Here is a 20,320-nt window from a genome sequence, read left to right as displayed (position 1 = left end):
TGCAATGTAAATGAAAGTTGCTGGGGCAGTGTCATGTTGCAGACGCTACCTTAATGGCAGTTGTTGTTGTAACAACCATGTCGCAGCATAAATGCTGTTGGAAGGAAGTAATAAGTGGAAGCTATGGGCAGAAATATTCAAAATGTAAACCTAACATCCACACTAATATGTTGCAGCGACAATTTACCCACACTGATAATTTACAGTTTATACTTTAAACTGCGGCAGCCGCCCAATTCACCGGAGACCGATTCAAAACGGCGAGGCAGTTGACGTTCCGTACGTAATGTCGTCACGAGCGGGGATGGCAGCGTCACGGAGGGTCGTTGCGGCATGGTGATCGAGCACGTGATCTCGGGGAAGGGTTTGAGCGCCGGGACGGACGGGGAAGTCTTTGAGCGGTGCACACGGTAACATGGAAGGGTTGATAGAGGGGGAGCGGTTGCCGCAGGACACGGTTCGTTATAGGCTTTACCTCAGCGGCGAGGCTTTACCCTCGGATCCCCAGGCTTGTAGGGATGTGTTGGAGCGACAGCTGGAGAGAATGATGGGCCGTTTGGCCCTGCTCTCCGCAGGGTACATCTGGCACAATGAGGCCTTCAGCCTGCGGTACACGGCGGCCCGGGGTGAGTGGACTGGCTCCGGGAGAGACGTCTGCTTGGAGCTTTTCATGCCTCATCCACAAGACTCTGCTGTGGTGCAGCCCAATTTGTTTTGCGTACTTGGTATTAGTTTATTATTGTCACTTGTACCGAGGTACAGTGAAAAACTTGCATACCGATCGTACAGGTCAATTCATTACACAGTGCAGTTATATTGAGTTAGTACAGAGTGCATTGATGTAGTACAGGTAAAAACAATAACAGTACAGAGTAAAGTGTCATGGCTACAGAGAAAGTGCAGTGCAATAAGGTGTAAGGTCACAACAAGATAGATTGTAAGGTCAGAGTCCATCTTATCATATAAGGGAACTGTTCAATAGTCTTATCACAGTGGGGTAGAAGCTGTCCTTAAGTCTGGAGGTATGTGCCTTCAGGCTCCTGTATCTTCTACCCTTGGACCCTTCTTTTCTTCAAGTCCCATTATACTATGGAAACAAAAGACTGCAGATGCTGGAATCTAAATGAAAAACATGATGCTGGAGGAACTCAGACCAGGCAGCATCTGTGGATGCTGAGTTCCTCCAGCATCATCCCATCATACTGTTTTCTCTCCCTAGGTCCTACCTGACCTGACAGTTTGCAAATTAATTCAGATTTTATCTCAGATTTCCAACAACTGCAGTCTTTTATTTACACTTCCATTATATTTGCCCACATTGAGGAGATTTTTGTGATGTGCACATCGGTCAGGATGTTAACACACCATCTTCCAATGGATGATGCTTCACATCAGCATCACCACTGGTAGAAGAATATAATTATGGTATCGGGTTTCCATTGTAAAGGAGGCCACAAGAATGTGCAATTACACTATGAAAAGAAAATGAGGTATTTCTACAAGAACATGCAATTATCCTCCTTTGCCTGAGCATTACATTACATAGTGTTTGAAACCATGGGAGGTAACTGTATATTAAATGAGGTCTTGATTGAGTTTAAATAGTACTCTTGCCTCTGAATCAGGTTCCAGTCACTCCAGAAACTTAAGCACAAGAATCTAAGCTGGCACTCTACTGAAGCAGTAAGAGAATTGTACACTGTCAGAACCATCTTCAGGTGTTAAACTGAGGTCACCTGTCCTCTTGGATGGACATAACATAGTGTTACTTAGCAAAAGAGCCAGTTTGGCTATTTCTTGGGGTCTTAATAATATTTACCCCTTGCCCAACTTTATGGCAATATATGGTAAGTATCATTGAAGCAAGGGATATGGCGTTAGTCTAGAAAAGTGTCACCAAGGTAAAAAATCAACCATGATCTCACTGAAAAGGCTACTACTCAAGGCTGAATGGATAGTAGATTAAATGGCCACTCTAATGTAGGTGAGTGGTAGGAAAATCGGGGAGAGGGGTTGATTGTCATGATTGTGCAAGAATAGCTTTCTGGGGAAATAAGTAGAGGAATAGGGTAGATGGGAGTGCTCTGAGCTGGTGTAGACTTAATGGGCTGAATAGACTCTTCTTATGCCATTAAGAAATATGAGAAATGGCCTACTCGTACTTCCATGTTTCACATCTGTAGAAGGATGCAAATTGTCTGCTGTATTTTATAAATTAACGTTATGATTAAACTGTGTGCTTCATTGCTTGTAAAGTACCTTCCCCCACCAAGTCATGGAGAGCCTCATTACAACCTAGGTTGTAGAATGACTTAAACAAAGGCGAGGGAATCAAAAAAAGTTAGAAGGGTTAAGGGGAACCAAAGGCACAGCTCAGGAAGTACAAGATGGATCTATCTGCATCCATAGAGTCATACAGCACAGAAACAGGTCCTTTGACCCAATCCATCCATGCTGTTAAAGATGGTCATCTAAGCTAGTCCCATTTGGCTCATATCCCTCTAATGTATGTACCTGTCCAAGTGTCTTTTAAATGTTGTTAATGAACCTGCCTCAACCACTTCCTCTGGCAGCTTGTTCCATATATGGACCCTCTTGGTGAAAAAGTTGCCCCTCAAATTCCTATTAAATCTTGAGCAGCATCTGTGGGAGGAAAGGAACTTTTGATTTATCAGGCTAAAGCCCTGCATCATTACCTGCATCAGGATCAGGATTTCGGCCCAAAACATCAAAAATTCCTTTCCTCCCACGGATGCTGTTCGACCTGCTGAATTCCTTCAGCAAATTGTTTGTTGCTTCAGATTCCAGCATCTGCAGTCTCTTGTGTCTCCTATTAAATCTCACCCCTCTCATCACAAACCTATGTTCTCTAATTCTTGATTCTCTGACCCTGGGAAAAAGACTGTGCATCCACAAGGAAAATACTTGCATTTATATAGCATCTTTCATTTTTGTAGCATTTCCCTGAAACATTTCACAGTCAAAGTATCTCGTTTGCAGTGTAGCCCCAGTTGTGTAGGCACATGCAACTGCCTGTTAGCATAACAAAATACTGTGGCATTTTTCTATTTTTTGTTTAAAACGTGATATTTTCTAGGATTAGTTGGAAAAATAGAAGAATCAGATGTAGAAATGTTATCTAACAGGTTTCCACCATGCCATCTGAGGTGCTAACTGTCGATTCTCCAGTGACACCCTATTTTAAAGTGTAAAGGCAGGCTTCACAGGAGGTTGTGATCCTCTCTGTAGTCCAAAAGCTTGCTGCTTGGACTTTCATATAAAAAATGCACACATTGCTGAGGTATTTGTGGGCTGACATTCAAAGATGAAGTCTACCCTATTCACGATTCAACGTCTTTAGTTCTCACGTCATTGGTTCTCACTGCACAGTTTAAATTGAGGGCTTCCAAACCACCGTATCTGCAAGTTAGCTATCAGGAAAATGTCATGGGATGAGATTCCAATTCATAATCAGTTAAGTGTTAACCTTGCCCCAAACACCTTCTGCTTTCTTGACTCAAGCGTCCTGTGCATCCTGGCCACCTTTTGGTATCACCCTTCCCCCATCTCCCCAACCCAACTTCTGTGTCTTTGGCTAAACTGTCAGATACTTTGTCCTGTACTGTTGAAATCTCTTTGCTTCACTTTTGTGATGTTCCTCTTAAAAAATCCTTTAAAAATTGTGCTAATGTCCAAGTGATAGTTTGTACACTGACTGTGGCTTAGTGGTTCATTCTTCCTGCTTTGTTCATTTATGTTACATTATTTGTCTTTAAATTGCAAAATAGTTGATCTTCGAGACAATAGCCTTGATTTCTGTGTGTCTGGATTAATGTTGGAGAACAACCGTTAGATACTTTCATTTATATTCTCGGCATGATTGTCACAAGCGCTGAGGTATGATTTACAGAAATGGAATTGGTTGTAATGGATCCACAGTCAAAATTTTCTTCAAAATTTTCTAACTATTCATTGAAGTGATCAGATGGAGAAAAAGTGGAGGATTTTTTTAAACTAATTTTTCATGATATGGGTATTGTTTGCAAGGCCAGCATCTTTTGTCCATTCTGGCATCATATTGTGTACAGCTTTGGTTATTAAGCTAGACAGAGTGCAAAGAAGATTTACGAGAATGTTGCCAGGGCTCAAGGGCCTAAGCATGGGTAGAGGTTGGGCAGGCTAGGACTTTATTCCTTAGAGCTCAGGCGACTGAGGGGTGAGCTAATAGCGGTGTGTAAAATCATCAGGAGTACGGATAAGGTGAATGCACACAGTCTATTTGTCAGGGAAAGGGAATCAAACACTACAGGGAATAGGTCTAAGATGAGAGGGGAAAGATTTAAAAGGGACCTGAGGAGCAACTATTTCACTCAGAGGGTGGCGTGTACTGTATGTGGAACAAGCTGCCAGAGGAAGTAGTTGAGGCAGGTACAATAACAATATTTAAAAGACATTCAGACAAGTACATGAATAGGAAAGGTTTAGAGAGATACGGGTCAAACTTGGGCAAATGGGACAAGCTTAGATGTGCATCTTGGTCAGCATGGACGAGTGGGGCCAAAGCGCCTGTTTCTGTGCTTACTTTGACTCTACATACTTCTAGCATTAGTTTCAACAGGGAATAGAGAAAAAAGTCTGGTTTACTAAGGACACTTGTTTGAGGTAAGAAAAGGAACAGCTGGTGACCATCGAAGAAAATGTTTTTCTCAGTTGTACATTCTTTTGCCTTTCTTGCTAAGAAATATAAGTAGAAGTAAATCATTCAGCCCTTCATGTCTGTTCCAGCATTCAGTAGTCATGGCTCATCCATTAACACCTCTTTCCTGTATTAAATCCATATCCTTTGTTTCCTTTTAATATCCAGGAATCTATCAGCCTCTGTCTTGAATATATTCAGCAATTGAACTTCCACAGCCTCCTTGAGGAATTCTGAAGATTCACTGCCCTCAAGATGAAGAAATTTCTTATTTCAGTCCTGAATTGCCAATCATTTATCTTGAGACTGACCCTTTTTTCTTAACACCTGAGATAACCACTTATTTTTAACCTCTGCACTCCATCTATCACAAGATTATCTTTTAGACAGAGAGGCCAGACCTGTACACGACATTCCAAATGCATTCTCACTAGGTTCCAATAAAATAGTGTTATGATATCTCTATTCTTATACTGTAATCCTCTTGCAATAAAGGCCAACGTTCTTTTTGCCTTCCTAATTGCTTTCTGGGTCTGTAAATGTTCATTGGTTCATGTACAAGGATTCTCAGGTCCTTTTGAATACTAATACTTTTCATTCTCATATCATCTTAAAAAATATTCTGCTTTCGTACTTTTTCTACCAGTGTGAGTGACTTTGCTATATCTCGTGCACAAGTCAATGATCCTTTATGATATGGTTTGGTACTAATTTTGAGAATTTAGTATTAAGAGCCACTTTGGTCCTCCATGTCTTAATGTGTTTTAAAGATAATGCAAGTCTGTTCATTTTAGGAGACATTCCTGCCCATATTGGTGGTATGACGAACTTTGGTGATAATGTGGATGACGAATGGTTGATTGTATACCTTATTCAACAGGTCACCAAAGAGTTCCCAGACTTTGTGGCAAGGTATGCATCCTCTCATTACTAATCATTAAGAAATAAAATTTTGAAGCATTATACTCCTCTTTCTCCAGAGCAAGAGATGATTCCTTGTAATTCAAGATAACATTAATCATTTGTATTTTTTGCGATTAGCATAGAGGATGATGATGGAGACTTCTTGTTGATAGAGGCTGCCAAGTATCTGCCCAAATGGTTGAACCCTGACACCAGTGTAAACCGGGTAAAGAACTCTTCACTTTTATCTCACCTGTTATCTCTCTGGTAAAGACTATGAGTCATGCAGAGCCTTCCAATACTTCAGTGAAATAACATTCTTCACAAATGTATTGAGAAATCAAATACATTCTATGACAGGATAGTAACCAGGAAAAGGAACTAATATTGCCCACTCTCTATTATGCCCAAGATACTATAACATCCCCATTGGCCTTTAATTTGGAGAGTGTCCAGCAAAAACGTTTCTCCTTTTTGTATCTTAAAGGAGCTATATTTTGCTTTAACTTAGAATTAAAATCTGAATGGATTGTAGTGGACGGAATGCAATGAAGCAGTTGTAACAATCCTGTCCATTAGGTGAACAGAGCTGTAATTATTCACTTTGTAAATATGCGTAGCCTTTACTACCAAGTTCATGTCAGTTTCTGAAAAACTGAGGGAGTACGTATATTTTGTTTTGTCATGTACCAAATGGACAATACAGAAAGAAACATTCTATTTAATCTACAGAATGTCAGTGTCCATCCACCACTTACACAATAACTACCATATTAAGATAAAAGTGATTAGAATCACTGGAACATTTCACATAAGAAGTTGTTCAATGGCATTGCTCATGGACCAATCAGTATGCATCTCTTGCAATACACGAGTGGGATTAGTGCTGTTTTTTTAATACAAAAAGGTAACAGTAATGATGGATCTGTACACAAATGTAAAGGTTTGCACTGTCTTATTGTTGTATATAGTTTGTTTTTTATGATGAATAAAGTTTATTTTGGAATTTAAAAAAAATGTTTCTTTCCTACAATTGTCCCTTTAGTAATAGATTTTTGTTCCTGACTGTTGCTTTCTATAGGAAGCTTAGTTTTATTACTTTTATTATTTTAGGTATATTTCTATCATGGAGAGTTGCACATCATCCCACTCCCTCAGAACCCAGGGGAACTGTCTTGGTTACCAGCTAGCAATCCCACCATCCCTCAGGTCCTCAGCCTGCTCCCAACTCATTCTGAAAAGTGCCTGGCAGCAGAGCCTATTCGCAAAGCTATAAACAGACGTATTCAAAGGTAATTGATTCTCGGGCTTTATTAATTCATAGGGGTAAAACATAGTCTTCTTTCCCATCAAAAAAAAAATTACAAGAAACAAACACAACTTTTGTGGAAATTCCGTAGTGGAAAATCCACTTCAACATTCCAAAATTACACCATGGAGTATTTGCTCTCCCATGACTGATGAGTTCTTAGTGTTAGCTAGCCATTTCTAATGTTCACATTTTCGGAGAGATTCAGAAACTCGAGCCATTTCTGGGTCTAGCATAGATGACTGAATAGGTGTTTTCATACAGCCAATGATTAATCTCGCATTGATTCTAATTTTTGGGGAGTGAAGTTCAGGTTAAATTTCAAGCAAAGATGATAAATCTGGATACATGGTAGCAATTAGCTCTGCTAAGGGCATTAATAAGAAGGGTTAGTTTTCTCATTGCACTGTTATGAAAAGGACACAAGAATGTACAGGGCAAAAGAACAGCCATTACAGTCAACCACTTTTACAGTATCTTGACTTTTTTTTTTACCAACAGCACTGAATTTTATTTTCTAGAATTCTCATCATTATTCCCCTTTTCCTATCTGATAATGCTAGTGAACGGTCATTGTTACACAATTCAGAGCTTCACCATTCTGTACTTCTTGACATTAATGCTAATAAAACCAGTTGTTAACTTTTGTTGTATTCTGTCAGTCCTAAGCCAAGATCTAAATGCTGCTGTGCGCTGTTTGGAATGATTGAATGGAAAGCCGTGCTTGGCGGCTTGCTGCTCAGAGTTTAGGGCCAATTGATTGCAGAAGGGAAGTAGGTACTGAAAGGACTCACTGAAGGCTGATTAATCATCTGCTTAAAGTGTCAGTGAGCTCTTCACGTTACAGACACAACACCAGTTGTCTTTACTGCTCAGTTAGTTATATTGTCGGTTAGGTCACTGGGGACATTAATCTTCCAAACGTGTTTGGAATAATTTTTTTTGAATTGGGTAAAATGATTTTCAATCCTTCCTCCTTTTACTTGAGTGATACTTCTTTGTCTTCCACAGTTATCCAGAAAAGATTCACAATGATCAACACCGAGCTTACTGCTATGTTCCAGCAGGTATAGCTGCAGTGCTAAAGCGTCGTCCAGACCTATTGGCACCTGCTATCCAGGCCTTCTATCTACGCGATCCAATTGACCTACGTGCTTGCCGTTCCTTTAAGTTATTTCGTCCTGAGACATGTGTAATGACTCTGGTAAGGATCTCCACTGGACACTGAACAGATTTTTTGCACCATTAAGATGGTTCATGAGTATGTGCAGTGTTGAGGTAAATTATTCCTTAAAATCTCTGATCATATTGGGTGTTTCTTATTTGGACATTTATTTACTAGGTTAAGGGATTTGTTCTACTCAGAGCAGAGAAGGTTGAACAGAAGAATGAAAGCGATGATTAGATAATAAATGATTAATATAATAAAAGTAGCTGTTTTTAGCCGCAATAGAATCATTACTTAGAGGTTACAGATGTAAGGTTATTGGCAAAGGAGTGGAGGCAGACAACTTCTTTCTTTAAATATATAGCAAGTTGTGTTCTGGACTGCTTTGCTCAACTTTCAAAAGGAAATTTGATAAATAGATAACTAGACGTTTTTAAGGGGTGTGCGAATGAGCAGCAGCATGGGGCTAATTGATAAATTGGTTTATTATTGTCACACGTATTGAGGTACAATGGAAAAACTTGTCTTGCATACTATTCATACAGATCAATTCAATTGAATAGCTCTACCAAGGTTTGGTACAGACACACTGGGCAGAATGGCCACCTCAATGTTGTATCTGCTTGTCGGGTACTATCGTGATACCATTCTGTAAGGGATGTGCCCGTGCTATGTGCATCTACTGCCAGATGGAATCTTGAAGCTATACATTATTTTACTTACAGTATCACCAATGTTCTGAAGGAAATTTACCTTTACGTGACCAGGACAGGGATATCGCAACATGTTTAATTTGTTCTTTTTATTCTGAGTTTCCCATGTATCCCAATTAAGTCTGTGGAGAGGAAATAAAATGAGACCTTTCATTCAATGGCTGAGAAAAAAATTGGTTGTTATAAGTACTGCAAGTGAGGAATATAAATGTATACTTCTGGAATTATTAATCAAAGGGGAGAGAGCTGTTAAATTTCCTGCAATTCATTGCATCCTTTCTTTATTTTAGGTGACATTTACAAAATGTCTGTATGCCCAACTACAGCAGCAGCAGTTCATGCCAGATAGACGGAGTGGTTATGTGCTGCCAGCACGATCTGACCAGAACTTCAAAGCACATGCACTGGGCATGAAACTGGTAGGAAATGCTGAAAATAAACATTTGAATATTCTTGGACGTTTACTGTTAAAACAGAAGAGTGCCCTCTGGTTTGCCACGGTGAACAATTTAGTTATATTTGAAAGATTCAGAAAGGATGGTTACGGGCAAAATGGTCAAAGAGATTTGGAATGCTGAGCCATGAGAGAGGCACTTTGTATGGAAGGTAACCGAGAATTAACCTCCACAGCTGAGTGAGCAAAAATTTGGTGAATGGAATTAAATATAGGAAAGAGGGAGGTCGTGCTCTTCAGTAACAGGAATCTAAAGGTGGACTATTATCTAAATGGAGAAAGATTGCAGATGAGTGAAGTACAGAGGAATCTGGATGTTCTTGTTCAGGAATCACAAAAAAAATCTAGCAGGTAGCAAGTGGTTGGGGAGGCAGATGGCATATTGGCCCTTTATTATAAGAGGGTTGAGATTTAGAAATAGAGGAGTATTGTTACAGTGGTACAGAGTACTGGTGAGGCCACATCTGGAGTATTGTGCATAGTTTTCATCCTTTTATTTAAGAAGGGATATACTGATGTTGGAAGCAGTTCATAGGAGATTCACTAGGCTAATTCCTGGGATGAGAGGGTTGTCCTATCGCCAACGGCTAAAGAAATAATATCTATATTCTGTGGAGCTTGGAAGAATGAGGGGTGATCTTACGGAAGCATTTGATCCTGAGGGGTTCATGACAAGGTAGATGTCAAGATGTTTCCTCTGATGGGAGAATTTCGAAAAGGGGACATAGTGACAGGATTAGGGGGCAATCACTTAAATCTGAGGTACTTCTCGCAAAGGGTTGTGAATCTCTGGAATTTTCCACCTTGGAAGATTCTAGATCCTAGATCATTGGGGAGTACTCAAAGAGATAGTTGATAAATTTTTGAAAGATCAAGAAATTGAGGGCTATGGTGAACTGGCACAGAAGAAGAGATGAGAGCTGGGACAAATCAGCCATGATCATATTGAATGGCAGCAGGCCAAGTAGCCTATTCATGCTCCTCTTTTCTTGTGTTTTATTTTTAATATCTGTAATTAATATTTAAAATCTGTAATTTTGATTTTGAGTTAATTATTTCTCCAAGGACTCTCTCACATGAAAGACTAGGCTATGAAATGGCAGAAGAAACAAGATGAGCATAAAACTCTAAAATCTCCAACTCATCTCTTCAACTGTGTTTCACTTGACTGTCCCTGGATATTTTGTTTCCCAGCTGCCTTTTAAGGTAGTTCGTCTCCTGCACTTTTTTGATGTAATGATGCTTTTGAATAGTTAACTACAAATACCATTTACCACACTTTTCCCCCTTTCGTCTTCTAGGCCCACGGTTTTGAGATCCTGTGTTCCAAATGTTCCCAGCCTTTGACTAGTGTTAAAGCTGGAAATGCTGTCTCCTGTGACCCCCTCTGGGAAGGATTTCTAAACAGCCTAAAGAAAAATGCCTATTTCAAAGTAAGAACTAAAGTTGTTGTCACTCATTGTCTTGCGTGTCTTCATATATCATGCTGTTGGAATGTTGCAGATAAGCTTATTGGACTAAGTTGCGGTGAACCTTTTTTTTCCAGAGAGTTTTAATACTAATTTCACAAGTTCTTAGTGGTTTTTGAGATCACTTTGGCTACTTTTCTCAGCTTGGGTAGTTTCTGCTCATTTAAAAAAAAAAGATCCTCATTTGAAACCTTCAGAGTGTTTCTGCTAAAGTAGCTTGACATAATGACAAGACCACAGTGCTAATGAAAATAAGAAACTAGGTAACATGGGCTGCAGAGGGTATTAGAATGATGCCAAATCCCCAGTGGCAATTTTTTATCGGGTACATTTTATCCTGGGACTCCTGTGGCATCCATGAGCCACAAAATAAATACTATACGTTGCTTCATTCATTTGAATATGCAATTCCAAAAGTCAAATTAATGCTATCAAATTTAAGTTTTAAACAAAACAGGAGACATAAATGCACTGGTGCAAGACCATTTGGGAACTGAGAGCCCCATAAAGTAAAAAGGGAATGATATTTAGCCCTGTACTATGTGGCTCAGGTAGTTGTGGGCTGAATAATTAGCTAATCAATCATATATGCAATTCCAAAAGTCAAATTAATGCTATCAAATTTAAGTTTTAAACAAAACAGGAGACATAAATGCACTGGTGCAAGACCATTTGGGAACTGAGAGCCCCATAAAGTAAAAAGGGAATGATATTTAGCCCTGTACTATGTGGCTCAGGTAGTTGTGGGCTGAATAATTAGCTAATCAATCATATATGGATATTTCAGTGACTTTAGCAACCAAACTTATTGAAGACCACTTTAGGAGCATGTGTTGTAATGGCACCAGTATATGTGAATTGGCTGTGACTTGTATAACTCTGACACAGGAGCTGGTGCTCTTGCAGATTTGCTTTACAGCTGGTTATGATGACTTTCCTTGATCACAACTTAAGCCTCCAATCATAAAACTGGCCAGATACTTCAGCTGCCTCGGTTCAACCCATCAAACATCTTTACATTTGCATTACTGCCGAGGCATTTTTTTAAAAAAACCATCTTTTTGAGACTATTATTGGTTACTCTATTTAAATTCTGTGTTAAAATTCATCTAAATGAATAATCTGGTGATCAGGCTGTTGTCTTTAGCTAATCATTGGAAAGATCACCTTCAGAACATGCAGACAATACAGATTTAGATTTGCAAAGATCCTCATGGCTGTAGAAAGGCTTGGAATTGTAGGCAGCAAAAAGATGGAATGTAAACTAAACCCTCCCACATGTCTGGAGGCTAGTTTAATTTTTAGTAACAGCTTGACATGAGAATTTGTGTGTTTATCTCTAATAGGGAGAGCTGGAAGGTTCTGTACGATACAGAGAACTGCTCCAAATGGCAGAGATTTACTTCCAACAGTCTGTCGCCAGACCTAAAAGGTACAGTACTAGATTAGTTCACAAAACTGTTCTGAAATTCAGACTATGATACTCCGATTAAAATCATGGCCAGGACAAAATTTAATTGCTCATTTTATTAATAGTTTCTCATCCACTTGTAGTTTGTAAACAACTGTTCATTAAATCACTTTTTGTAGCCCTCTCTCCACTGACAGCACCTTCCCCCATAGTTGGGAATGAAAACCTCCAGAAATGTGAATAATAGCCTTTCGACATATTAAGTCAGTGGGAGCTGTTTCCTACTGACAGCTGATGAAAAGCACTAGACTGTTTGGCAGACTTATTCAGGTCCAGCTGTAGAGGTCTGCCCATTTTAAGTGTGTTGTTAGTCCACCCTCCCCCAATCGTGTCTCATGTACTTCACTGACAATGGAGGCAGCATCCACTCCAAGCTGGCAATGCATATGTAGTTTAAAATTGATGAGTTAAGACTGTGATTCCAAAAAGCTCCTCTGGCTATTGTGAATTAAGACGTCTGGAAAGCATCCACAATTCTGGGACAAAACTTCTGACTAAAAAGATAAAATTGGCTATTGACTGCTTTCTTCATTCTCTTGCTAGCTTTGCTTTGCATGTTGACAGACCTCAGCTGTGCTTACTGGAAAGCCCTGGGAGATTCACAACGCAACGTAAAACCTGCCACATAACTACAATATTTGTGTAGAATGATGCAAACAATAAACACAACTCTGGGGAACTTGAAAGAATTCTGAGATGGAAGGGGAAGTAGGTTTTACACATGCTGACTTAACCTAACTAGATGACAAAGCTTTTTGAAGATGGACAGTAGGGGGTGCTGGTGAGAGAAAAGGAACTCACAGGAGACCAAAGTTATGGATAGAGTGGTTAAGAGTTTGCAGTGAAAGGTCTGAGAAGGCGAGAATTTTGGTCCTGATTAGATATGCACAATGCCTAAGATTGATTTTCTTAGTTTTAACCCAAAAAAAACCCCAAAGGTAAACTTTAAAAAATAATTCTAATTTTTAATATTAGTAAAATACTGACCAGTGTATTTATAATGTCAGCATTTTTATTTTAAGGCTACAGCTTTCAAAATGTAGACATCATGTAGACTACTGACCAATCTGATTTATTTTTTTTTTGTGGGCATGTAATACATTGTTTTATTGTACACGTAATACCTGATTTTTACCAAATGATAATAAATAAAACAAAATGCGGAACCAAAAATAAAAAAACAGAAAAATTCAAGCCCTAATAATATCCCAATTCAGACTCTGAACTTGAACTTTGGTGTATTGAATAACCCTAATTGCCAATTTAAACACCTGTGCCAGCTTCATAGGACACTGTATGTCAATTCCAGGCTGTAAATTCAGGTTTATGAACAATAATGAGAGTTAGAATGGAAGTTAAATATAGGCTGCATAATGTAAGAACTGGTATTCTAATACGATACATCACATTTACTAAGTTATGAATGTTTTGTTGTTGTTCTTTTTGACTGTATTCAATTGGGTCTACAGGCACCAGAGCTGTGAGTTTCCCAACACACTCTGTTTGCTTCTCCACATTAGTAATAAGTTATGGTGCATCCCTAATTGGGAGGATGCCTAGAATTGTGCCACCATCACAAGTGTGCCTGGAAGCATTCAAGCTTAAAGAGCAGTGTTGTTATATTGAAACTGGTGTGCTGTAGATGCTATCTTTTTTTTCCACCCTTGTTTGTAACTAGATAGAGTAATTTAAGTCACAAGTGGTAGCATACTGAAAATATTATTTCCATTTGTAAATATTACATTTATATTCTGTTATTTTTTGGAATATTATTCCAAGTTAATGGAATTTCTATTTATGCATTTTCAATGAGAGGCTATTAGAATTATTAATTGTTCATTAATACCTTTTCCTTTTTGTTTAGTCATACAGTCTTTTTTCTCTCCTCAGTTCATCTACTTTAAGCCCAGGGGAACAGACTTTGCAGCTTTTGCAAACTCTGTCGTACAGTGTGGAAGAACTACAGAAAGAAGGGGAGAGCCTTCCTCCAGAGGATGGTGAGTACATTTGAGTATCAATGTCTGAGGAGTTCATTCAATCATAGAACCACTAACATACAAAAGGAGGCATTTTGGCACATAGGGCCTTTGCAGAGCAATCTAGTCAGTTACCCCTTTTATTTTTCCCTATAGCCAGGATTTTTATTTAATCTTTTAATATTTATCCAATTCTCATTTGAAGAGTACAAATGAGACCACGCTTCCAGGTCGTGCATTCCAGATCATAACCATACACTGCAATGTATAAGAAAAAATTCCTCCTCATCCTGATCATTTGGCAATCACTTTAATTCAGTGATCTCAACTTAAACTTGTTAAGATTTTGTACACTTTCACGAAACCTGCCACAGGGACAAGAATAATATTACAGACTGATGGTTCCATTCAAGCCGAAGATACTTTTAGGGCTGTGAAATCTATGTCTGAGAGATGTAGTCTACAAATGTGAGGCAGGCCTTTCAGGAGTGAAGTTATGAAATGTTTCCACATAGGGAGAGATGGGGTGATAAAGATTTGGCATTCACTTCCAAAAATAAACTAATGCTAGCTCATATTTAATTTTAAATCATTGATAGATTTTTTGATTAACCAAATATGAGAGAATGATTGAAGCAAATAAATTGATGCTTTTAAGGGTGGGCTGGTAAGCATATGAGGAAAAGGGGCAAAATGAGTTACACTAATAGATTTTGATAAGGAAAGAAGGGAGCATCCTCATAAGCACCAGAAATGAAGTGAATGGACCAAATAGACGTTTTATGTAATATATATCATATATTGAGGGACACTCAGAATGGGAGGATGTCTGGAATTTAGTCATAGATCTGCTATGATACTGAATGATGAAAAGGGTCATTCCTGATCTACAAGAGATCAGAGTCTTGTGTGTATTGCAGCAAATAACTCACCTCCTGAATCTTGAATTCCTGTCCACTATCTACTAGGCATGTCGGGTATGAGATAGAATGCTGAACGGGTACAGCTCCAGCAACATTTGAAGCTCAACACCATCCACACCATGCTGTATTGCTTGATTGGCACCCCATACATTACCCTCAACATTCATTCCCTCAACACTACACTGTGGCTATGGTGCTTACAGTCTACAAAATACACTGTTGTTCCTCACTCAGGCTACTCTCGCAGCACCTCTGAAACCCACAGGCTCTAGAACCTTCAAGGACAAGGACAGTAAGCATATAGGGACAATACCATGTGCAGATTCTGTTCCAAGTGACAGGGATATTGCTATTCCTTATCACTGTCTAAATCCTGCAACTCCATACCCAATAGCACTATGGAAGTACTTTCCTATGGAGATCTTTCAGGCAAACTACAACTTCAGTACTTTAAAAACAAGAGAGACATTCAAACACTGAAAGCAGTGTGGCAAGGAGCAATGAGAATAATCCTTAGTAATGAGTTGAAGTTTAAAGAGACTATGATTATATTACACTTGAAGTAAGGTGACTAATCAGATTAAAGGAGTAATCAGCCAAGGAAAGGTAAATCTGAAGGGTTACTTCAAATTACACCTCCATTAGTACAAGGAGTTCAGGTTCAAGGTAGTAAAAAAAAACAACTTGGGTATGTTATCATAACAAGAACACAAAGTAGGAGAAGGCTACCTGGCCCCTCAAGCCTGCCCCTCATTTCATTATGATCGTGGCTGATCTGTCCTAGGCCTCAACTCCCCTTCTGTGCCAGTTCCACATAACCCTCAATTCCCCAATCTTTCAACAATTTAGCTACTTCCTCTTTAAATAAGCCCAGTGATCAAGCTTCCACAACCCTTTGGGGTAGAGAGTTCACCACCCCCTGTGAAAAGACTTCTAGTGTGCCACAGTGTTAAATGACTGCCACCATATCATGTAACTATATTCCATCAATCAAGACTCTCCCACTAGTGGAAACATCTCAGTATCTGCTGTGGTCATGCCCCCTCAGAATCTTATATTTTAATAAGATTACTCCTCATTCTTCTAAACTTCAAAGAATACAGATCTTATTTCTTTAGCCCATGATAGGACAACCCTCTTATCCCAGGAATGAACTTAATGGATCTCATCTGGACTGCTTCTAACGCTAGTAGTAAGTCTTCTCACAGATTGATTGTGGAATATGGGCTCAACCCTGGCAATACTTAAATTTACTGTGAAAGATATCTTTCAGTGTTTCTAAACATAAATGGCCTTACCCTTTGATTAAACTTATTATAGACATATATTTATTCATGCATAGCAACTGAGAGGAAATGCATGTGGAGATGAAATGAAAAATTCACTGTAGTCCTATAAAATTGTTTTGAGATTACCTTGCTTGATAACAAATATCATCTTGTGCCATTCTTCTTTTCTTCCATTTAAAAAAAAAATTGGGTGGGTATTGTCCTGAAATAAGATTTTCCTTTGCAACTCTCAGCTCCCTTTTTGTTTCAATGGGAAGATCTATATAAATGACCACCATGTGGACATGTGGTTCACTGCTATCTGTTACCTTAGTTTGATTCATTGCCTGCCTAGATGACAGTTGGTTGAATATTTCACTGGAGGAGCTGGATCAGATGCTGGAGGAAGCCTCTGGAACAAAACTGCTAAATTCTTCCAGACAGGAGGAGGAGGAGCAGGAGGATTATGATCTGGATGACATCACCAAGTGTATGAAGGCATTTGTGTCAAAGGTTTCCTCTCACGAAGGAGCAGAGGTGCCACGGTATGGGAAAAGGAATTATTTATTTATACTGAAAGATCTTGGTGTATATGTAATATTCTTTGATTCCCATTGATCTGTGGGGTGTTCATGTGTTGCAACCAATCTGCTCATTGAATTTTGGTTAAGTTCACTATTTATAATAAATATGAAATAAAATGTTTTTTATGGAGTTAAGAGTAGATTGTTTGACAGAAGGACGACTTTAGAATAAAAACTGAATTTTATCTGCATGATGTGGTCCAGTTATATCTCCATGCGAAACATGAATATTTCCTGTACAATGCCATGAGGTGGCCAGTATACTTTAAGCTATGAATGCCCAATTTTATCGAGTAACTCATTGTTTTGTATTCTCCATTAGAAATGATTATTAAAACTATAAATATCAATTACATTGACACTGCTGTGAAGATTCTTTCATTTCTAAATAATCAACTGCTACAATGCCATATTTGAGATCAAACGCCACCTTTTCTTTCTTAATCTTCCAATCAGATCTTCAGCTAACAGTCAAGTTCAATTTGACGTCAACTCCTTCACCAATGCTTTGGAAAAGATTCTAGGTAGGAACTTTGGCTGATGGTACATCACAAATGTTACTACTGCTATCTGTCTGTTCAAGCTGAGCACCTTTGACAAGACAAGTCATTGTTTCAGCTGTAGACCCAGTATCAGAACTGAAATGTTAACCTGTCCTTCCATACACTGATGAGCCAACTATTTTATTGTTTGTGTTGTCTTGCTTCCCACTCTAACCACTGTGCTGTATTTTGGTCCTGATTTACAGGGGTAGAATCAGAACAGCTGGATTCTGATGATCTTGAAGAGGAGGAGGAGGATATTGATTTATTGGACAGTGACGAAGAATTTGACAGAAAAGACGAAAACCCAGAGGAATGTGTTTCAGCAAATAAAACATTAGAGAATATCCGAGACTACATGGAGCAGATGGATCGGGAGTTAGCTGGCACCCACATTGGCAAAAGTTTTACCAAAGTCACCAGTGAGGTATGCTATCCGAAAAAAGCCAATCATTTATATGTGGATTCTTGCATAAAGAGTACCAGATTCTCCTATCACACAACGCATTCATGACTGATCTAACTGTGGCGACTGTCAGGTTTAACAGTGTCATTGGGCTTGGCAGTGTTGGCCCAGAAGCAGTTCTGGGCTTTTATTTTGAAAACAGTAAATTGCATAATAACTTGTTCAGGACGATTACATCTTTGATTCCATTTGTCTCTGTGCATAACTCGCACTCATAGCACAGTCCTGGTCCTCGACACTAGTTTTTCATCTGTGTCTTGTTCTCTTTAATACTTACCCGTACCCTTCGGCCGTTCCATCTCCCTCACTGTTTTCAAAGGCTTCCAGCTTACTTGTTAGCATTACTTTCAGCCTCTATTCCTAAACCGTTTTCTGCTCATTGGTGACACTTCTGCTACCTACTAAGCCCCTTCAAAGTGTCTGTCTTCCTCTGGGGAGTGCTATTGAAATGCAAGTTAAAATGGGCTGGTTTAGAAATTGATGTATATTTTCTGTTTATGTTTAAAGTTAATTGGTAGGGAACAATGTTGAAACTGTCCATTATTATCAATAAGAAATAATGTTGTACCTACTTCAAGTGATTTCCCACTTCAACAGTGGCAAGTTCACATTTATTTATTTGTTTGCGGTATGTGGGTGTTGGGGCTAGGCCAGCTTTCGTCATTTATCTGAGGGTGGATAAGCGTCAGCCACATTGCTGTGGATCAAGATTCACACAAAGGCCAGACTGGGTAAAATGGTAAGTAAGAAGAGTGTTTTTACTACAATCTGTGTCTTTCACTGTCAACTTTGTTGTGATAGCTTTTAATTCCAGATTTTTATTTAATTGTTTGAATTTAAGTCCCTCAGCTGCCATAGTGGGATTTGAACTCTTGTTTCTAGATTGAAGTCCAGCCCTCTGGTTACAGATCCATAAATTAACCATTACACTGCCTTCCTTGCATTTGAGCTCAGCAAATACCACCTCTTTTTCAATAATCCAATCCCCCTACAAACTGCTCCAAATTCCTCTCGCTCACAATCTGTCCATTCCTCTGATTTTTTTTTCTCTATACATAGTGCATGCTAAATCCTTAGAGATGCCAAATCTGAACTTGGGATATCCCAGCCAAAATAAAGTTAATTTTCCAAGTTGATTGCAGTAAGCACTGCACAAACTACTCCCCACAACATTCATACCCACCCGAACTCTGCCTTATTCTTCACCCCTCCTTATTGCACGGTATTTCATCGGCTTATTAAACTTGTGTCTTAAAAGCAGACCAGCCAGTACCTTGTCCATTGATGCTTAAATTTTACATAAAATTCTCCAATGGACTAATTCTCCTGAGACATTATAAAATCAGTTTTAAAAAAAAGTTTGTTGAATCTTTGACCTGAAGTGTTAACTTTCTTTCCCTTTCCATAGATGCTGCCAGACCTGCTCAGTGTTCCCAGCATTTTCTGTTTTCACTTCAGATTTCTAGCATCTGCAAGTTTTTGATTTCAATTTATGGAAATAATCAACAGATCAGATAGGGTGTCTAGAAAGAGAACTAGAGGCCATTAGATTGTTCACCTGAAAAGCCTGTAGTTTCCACCTATATTTATTTCAGATTTCAAACACCTGCAGAATTTTGCTTTGTATCACTTATGTTGCTTTCTGTTTGATATCTCATAGGTTGACATGGACAACCCTGATCTAGCCAAAACAGCACAGGGTGAGCCAGGGACAGAGTCAGAAGAGGATTTGAATATGTTGCCTGTGGATGTGGATTTGAATCTAGTAGAGAACTTATTGGAGTCTTACAGCTCACAAGCTGGCCTACCCGGACCTGCATCTAATATCTTGCAGAGCATGGGGCTACGGCTACCAGATAACAAAGACAATGCCATGTAAAAGAGGAATGTCACATATTGGCTCTGTCAGGTGAATACTTCCTAAACAGATTTTCATCATCCATTCTGTTCCACTGTGATCTCTTTAGTCTTCATCTGCTCCAAGATGTGTTGTTTACTTAGGGCTACTATTCCATCATTAGAGACAAGGAGCCTTTAAATCAGATGTTGGTGTAGCTGTCTCTTTTAATTTGCCATGAATTGAAAACACTTTTTAAAGGCACTGGAATCAGAGTGTTCACCTTTTCATATTTTAAAACTTTCCTTAAAATCGTACAGAAAATATTTTTGTAACTGTAAATAAATGAAAACTTAAACAACAAAACTTCCAAATAATGAGGTACATTGTCGTTATTGTTAAGATTATTCCTCTTAAAAGAATTTGCAGAGTATCAGATAATGTAATGGGTTTGTGTGGTGAATACACCTTCCAGCATAATTTTATCACCCATTCTGCTGTCTGTAGATATTATGGATATCTTCTCATTTGTGTTCTACAT

General features: G+C 38.9%; 1 protein-coding gene across 2 annotated transcripts; it reads left to right on the top strand.

The window, feature by feature from the left end:
• Positions 1-398: 398 nt before the first annotated feature.
• On the top strand, positions 399-20,315 carry ecd (ecdysoneless homolog (Drosophila)). 2 transcript variants are annotated; one of them, XM_052041613.1, is made up of 13 exons: positions 399-626; positions 5,491-5,608; positions 5,738-5,825; positions 6,713-6,891; positions 7,920-8,112; positions 9,080-9,208; positions 10,545-10,676; positions 12,059-12,144; positions 14,074-14,180; positions 16,706-16,895; positions 17,391-17,458; positions 17,683-17,903; positions 19,603-20,315. In XM_052041613.1, exons 1-13 carry the CDS (start codon positions 416-418, stop codon positions 19,819-19,821), a joined length of 1,941 nt encoding a protein of 646 aa, XP_051897573.1. In that variant the 5' UTR covers positions 399-415; the 3' UTR covers positions 19,822-20,315. The 2 variants fall into 2 exon arrangements, with proteins under 2 accessions (XP_051897573.1, XP_051897574.1); XM_052041614.1 differs by having other exon boundaries at positions 414-457.
• The last annotated feature ends 5 nt before the right edge of the window (positions 20,316-20,320 follow it).

This window comes from Pristis pectinata, chromosome 30 (genome assembly GCF_009764475.1).
Source record: "Pristis pectinata isolate sPriPec2 chromosome 30, sPriPec2.1.pri, whole genome shotgun sequence".
NCBI lineage: Eukaryota > Metazoa > Chordata > Chondrichthyes > Rhinopristiformes > Pristidae > Pristis > Pristis pectinata.
Note: the sequence above shows the minus strand (reverse complement) of the source record. Positions and strands in the feature narration are given on the sequence as shown.